The 6,000-nt window shown below is 44.1% G+C and overlaps 1 protein-coding gene across 2 annotated transcripts in view; it reads left to right on the top strand.

Moving 5' to 3' along the window:
- Positions 1 to 2,269: 2,269 nt before the first annotated feature.
- PTGS1 (prostaglandin-endoperoxide synthase 1) overlaps positions 2,270 to 6,000 on the top strand; it is a 150,275-nt gene continuing 146,544 nt past the window's right edge. For both annotated transcript variants that reach the window (XM_030207297.1, XM_030207296.1), the window contains exons 1-2: positions 2,270 to 2,354; positions 2,459 to 2,533. In XM_030207297.1, the coding sequence (XP_030063157.1) occupies positions 2,345 to 2,354; positions 2,459 to 2,533 (85 nt within the window). In that variant the 5' untranslated portion in view covers positions 2,270 to 2,344. The remainder of the gene's footprint in view (positions 2,355 to 2,458; positions 2,534 to 6,000) is intronic.

Below are 6,000 nucleotides of genomic sequence, written 5' to 3'. Positions count from 1 at the left end.
GCAGCTTTAACAGAACACAGCTGCCAAGATAATCTATTGTTGTAGTAAGTTTGATAGGGTTACCTCATTGTTGTTAGATCTGCACTGGTTGCCAGTGAAGGCTAGGAATATTTCTAAAGTATCCTGCCTTGTTTTTAAGTTATTACATAGTTTTGTCATCTGTACTTTTATATGATCTCTTTTACTGCTCTTCTGCTCGGAAATTAAAACTAGCAATACTTTCTTAGTTGACCAGCTGACTTTATCAGTGCATTCTTGAAGACTCTTGCGTGTCTTTACTGGCAGTACAGACAATGCCAAGTAGCCTGGCTTGATTCATTTTCTTATCTCTAAGAAAAATCATGAATCTTATCCTTACCAGGCAGCTAATCTGTGGAAATCTCAACCTATTGAGTTAAGATTGGATCATAGGAGCCGACTCTGTGGGTGCTTGAGCACCCCCAATATTGAGAAATTTCTTGTATGTGTCCAGGGAGGGGTTATTTCCATGGGGCTTAGAACCCCCAATAATTTTGAAAAGTTGGCTCCTATGGATTGGATTATTCCTATATGTCTTTTCTATTTGCTAAATATAGATCTGCTAAACTGAGGGGCCCTTTTACTAAACTGCGGTAAAAAATGGCCTGTGGTAGTCTGGACCTGCGAAATTGATGCATGCTGGGCCTGTTTCTACCGCGGCTGAGAAAAAAAGGTTTTTTAAAATGGGGCAGTAAATGGCTGTGCGGTAAAATTAAAAGTAGCATGCGGCTATTTACTGCCTGAGCCCTCACCGCCACCCAATGACGTAGCAGTAAGGGCTCACGCGCTACTCACATGGTAATCATGCAGTGCACGCCAATGTGGCTGCGCCACCAATTACCGCCAGGAACGTCCCCCAAGGCAGAAAATAGAAAATTATTTTCTACCATGGGAAACAGTGCCCGCTAACTTCGGAATTACTGCCGGCCTCCTGCGCTACCCCAGCAGTAGTGCCGATTTTGCAGTCGCTACCCACACATAAACCCTACCGCTGCTTAGTAAAAGGGGCCCTGAGTGATAGTTGATTATATAAATAAATTGGTTAGATAACTCTTGATTCTAGACTGTAACTGTTTTTAATCTGTTTGTGACTGTATTGCTTTTGATTAGTTTGAAGACTGTATTGTGGAGGAGTAGCTTAGTGGTTAGTGCAGTGGAGTTTGATCCTGGGAAACTCCGTTTGATTCCCACTGCAGCTCCTTGTGACTGTGGGCAAGTCACTTAACCCTCCATTGCCTGAGGTACAAAATAAGTACCTGTATATATGTAAACCACTTTGAATGTAGTTGCAAAATACCACAGAAAGGCGGTATATCATTGCCCTTTCCCCTATTTTAAATGGGCCCTTTTGGGAATTGGCGATATAGAAAGATTAGATTTGGCTGCAGCCATGGGGTCATAATCACAAAAAAAGAGACTGGGAATCACTTTTGATTAGTTTGAAGACTGTATTGTGGAGGAGTAGCCCAGTGGTTAGTGCAGGAGTAGCCTAGTGGTTAGTGCAGTGGACTTTGATCCTGGGGAACTAGGCTTGATTCCCACTACAGCTCCTTTTGACTGTGGGCAAGTCACTTAACCCTCCATTGCCTCAGGTACAAAATAAGTACCTGTATATATGTAAACCACTTTGAATGTAGTTGCAAAATACCACAGAAAGGCTGTATATCAAGTCCCATTTCCCTTTCCCCTATTTTAAATGGACCCTTTTAGGAACTGGCGGGATAGAAAGATTAGATTAGATTTGGTGCAGCCATGGTGTCACAATCACAAAAAAGAGACTGGGAATCACTGCCCTATATGCTTTACCTTTAATTCCATCCAGACAGCCAATATTCTGGTAAATTGGTTGCTACTCTCTTCCTTCCACCCTGAGAGTCTGCAAGGAGTGTTCACTTTTATTGTCTCTCTGGGAGATGGAAAAAGCGGCAAAGGTTTGTGACACAATGCAGATGTTCTAAATTATTTGACCTTAGGAGGGATAGGGATGGTAACACAAGGTGACTAGCTGACTTTATCAGTACATTCTTGAAGACTCTTGCCTGTTTTTACTGGCAGTACAGAAAATGCCAAGTAGCATGGCTTGATTCTATGCCTGAAGGTGAAGGGCTTGAGTCTTTTTTCCCCTACAGGGAAGTCGATGCTTAAAAGGTATAAGACTACCCACTGCTCAGTCAGGGAAGCGGGGGGAGGAGACAGAGGAGGAGGAGGAGGAGACAGAGGAGGAGGAGAAATGGGCTTTCTTGAAACCTGACTGCTGACAGCCTTGAGTGAGGGAAAGCAGAGAAAGTGCACTTTGAAATTCCTGTCCAGGAGATCTACACTTTTTATGATGATGGGTGAGATCAATTACTGCAGTGTTTTGCTTTGGTTACCTTGCTTTGCTTGTGTGGCAACTTCTTAACTGAATATTCCCTTAACCTTCCAATGTCTTTTATTCAAGGCATTTCAGGGGCATCTTTTCCACTTCTGGTGCTGCTGCTGAACTTAATACTCATAGTGGAAACTTCTGTTGCAGGTAAAAGGTTTTTTTAAATACAAATTTATCTTTCTTAACTTAGATTGAGTGTAGACAGACTTTGGTAGGAGAACAACAGGGAGTCTCCGAAGTATTGCCTCAGCTTATTCTGTCCATTGATCCTTCATAAAGGTGGGTTCATTTTGGGTCATTAGGATTACATTCTTGTGTATTTTGGATGCATTCCAATATTTTAAAATTAACCCATTTAGGAAGAATACACTCCAATATAAGTTAAGATAGCATATTTTCTAAAGATACACTTTTGATAATTATTATTATTAATAATAGTTTTGAAATCATGATCTAAAATGTTGTCTTAGGAGTCCTCCCTTTTTCCATTCTCTTCTGCTCTGTTCCTTGTAAAACCATCTCTGCTTCTTTCATTTAGCTTCTGTTTTAAGAGTTTCTAAATATCTTTAAAAAAAGATGTGATTTCTAGACAGCAGGAAACTGTAAATACAAAGCTAACATAAAACCAATCTAGCAGCATTTTCTAAGGCTGCCTTAAAAGCTGCTTGCACAACTTCCAGCTTCTGCTTAACTTCTGGTTTTTTCCTCTCCTTCCAACAAGTACTTGTTTACAAGCAAGTTTGCTCAAAGGGACTACTTGGGCAAGATCAGACTATAACTTTAGAAAGGGCATGCCACTTCTAATGCAGAACAGGTTACTGGGATGGCGTGCTAAGCATCAGAGAATGTCCTTGCTTAGCTATGAACTTGGTTTCCTCACCAGCATTCCTTTCTAACCAGCCATTCTTATGTGGTTTAGCTCCGTAATTTGCTAAGTTTCAGCCACCGATCGAACTAGTTTAGCTCCTCTAGTGGGAATGATAGGAAGCATCTCTGTGAAATAAACCACCACTGCAGTCCCTAAGAGCACAGAGGTGAAGACCCTTCAAAGCAGCTGTTCTCGGCTCCATGCTTGAGAACCCTCTGCCCGCTGCTCTTGCTTTTAGAATATGCATGTGCTGAACTTCTTCTGCACATTGACATCTGCAAGGAAAGCTGAGAACATGACTGAATAGAATGTCCTGGAAGACTGGGTTAAGAAATAGTTTAAAACTTTTCCCTCAAGCCAGGGGCGTAGCCAGACAGCAGATTTTGGGTGGGCCTAGGGGGGTGTCATGACACCACGGACCACCAGGGAATTTAAAGACAACGCTGGGGGGAGGATTTGGGGTGGGCTGGATGGAGCAATGATTACTGGGGGTTTCGGGGGCTGGAGACCCACCAGCCCTCCAGCCCCCCCCCCCCCGACACCATGGACCACCAGGGAATCGAAGGACAACGCTGGGGGGAGGATTTGGGGTGGGCTGGAGGTCCACCGGACCTCCAGCCCCCCCCCTCCGTCGATGGAGCAATGATTACTGGGGGTTTCGGGGGCTGGAGACCCACCGATCCTCCAGCCCCCACCCCCCCCACCCCCGTCGCTGGGTGGGAGGGTGGGAGAGGGTTTGGCCGGCGGTGGCGGCCATGACATTTTCTCAGGGTTTGGGGGGGGGGGGCCTCGTTGTTCGGGCCTCGGGCCAGGCTGTTTGACAGGTTTGGGCTTTTGACAGCCCAGACCTGTCAAACAAGTGCGGGAGGATTGTGCTGAGCGCATGCTCGGGCACAATTCTCCCGCACTTCAACATGATAATCAAAGATAATAGTGCTGCTTAGATTTGCATGCATTATCTTTGATCATCGATGCAGAAAAGCCCTGCGCTGTCCCGGCGCTATTTTTAGGGCGCTGTTTGGAACAGTGCAGGGCTTTTGATCATCTGGGCCTGAGAGAGCATAAGCAACTCCAGAGCTCTATTCTGCTTTCACAGTGCAATAACTGTGTGTGCAAGAGGGATTATTAGTAATACACTAAGCAGATGTGCGTGCAACAGGGATTAAGGATAATGCACTGAGCAGATGTAAAATAAAGTTACACAGTAGCCAAACACATGGGCAATATCAAGGTCTTTTTTAAGATGCAATGCCTTTTATTCCCCAAGGGGTTTTTATGTTCTTTTTTGCACGTCTTGTAGTTCAGTATTTCCAGTACTTGTTTTATGAGTAATTCCCCTGAATTTCAAATGCATTCTATGGGGTAATTTTACTGAGCTGTGGTACGTTGATGCGTCCTGCAGTAAGATGCAAATGTGCATGACCCCCTCCATAATTTCCCAGTGGTTACTGTCCCCCTCCCTTCCCCTGAAAATGAAGCTAGAAATAAATACCAGGCTCTATGAAAGTCTCAGGTATTACAGGCATTCTGACCAAGCATGAGGTAGCCTAGGGACCCTGGTTTTTCAGTTGCTAGCCCTCCGGAATCAGCTCAGGGGGCTTGTTTGGAGGCAGAGAGTGGTTCTGCACTTATCAATCAGGGTGTTGGCATTGCTGAATGCTGATTAGCATAGGATTAACGTGTGGCCCTTACCGGTGAGCTCATGTGCTAAATTTTGTTATTGGCTGCACACTAATGAAACATTAGCACATGGCCATTAAGTTGTAAAGTGGAAAAACTGGCCATTTTACGGCTGCAGTAGAAATGGCCTTAGTGCATGGGAAAGCGGCGTAAGAGTCCGCTAAGGACACTCTTTGCTGGAACTTTGTAAAAGGACCCCTGTACCTGATATGTGAGTATTCACTATTTTACCATATGGAAATGAAACAGTTAGAGCAGGACTTCACAAATGTTTATCCAATATGACCCCATTTTAACACTTAAAAAAACTCATGACCCCATATGTCGAAGAAAACAAACTAGCAGATGTTTCATCTGACATACCACTTGTGTAGAGTCTCCTCTCTCATTCAGTTCCTCCACCCCCCACTTATCCATAGCATGAAGGCAGCAGCAGCAGTCAGCACAGGCCTTTGTGTGTTAGTGTGCACTCAAAGTCACCAGTACTCCTCTGCAGGGGTTTCCAGTCTAACAGGCAGCCTACACAGGAGGAGGGGCAGGGTTTGTGAACTTTCACCGACTCAGAGACCTGATGCACATTGCTAATACTGATTCAAAACAACAAAAAGAGTAGAGGATATCTCAAAGTACAATTATGTTGTACCGGGTGAGTCTCATATATACGCCACGGCTGGTGTCACTTTACTCACGTGGTGAACCTCTGTCCGTGTAAATATTATAATCACAGACTCTACCCCCGACCAACCAATGCTTAAGTTTCTAACTCTTTATTAATAGCATTGTGCAAAAAATGAGGCAGTATGTCACTTATCTTATTAAAACCGGTGTGCTCACAAACCCCAACAGGTTGCCTGTTTCACAATACTTGCTTCGTCAAGGGGGAGCCATCCATCAGGTCTGTCAAAGCAAAAAAAGCATACATGCCTTAAAACCATACACAACGTAACACACTTTTTCATATTACACACTCCCAACTATCAGACTTACTATCAAGTGTGACACCTCTGGTCATAATCACAAAGCAACTAAGATGGCGCCACTGTTTTTATACTCTCACACAGTATAC

The sequence above is a fragment of the Microcaecilia unicolor genome, chromosome 6, assembly GCF_901765095.1.
Source record: "Microcaecilia unicolor chromosome 6, aMicUni1.1, whole genome shotgun sequence".
In the NCBI taxonomy this organism is placed as follows: domain Eukaryota; kingdom Metazoa; phylum Chordata; class Amphibia; order Gymnophiona; family Siphonopidae; genus Microcaecilia; species Microcaecilia unicolor.
Note: the sequence above shows the minus strand (reverse complement) of the source record. Positions and strands in the feature narration are given on the sequence as shown.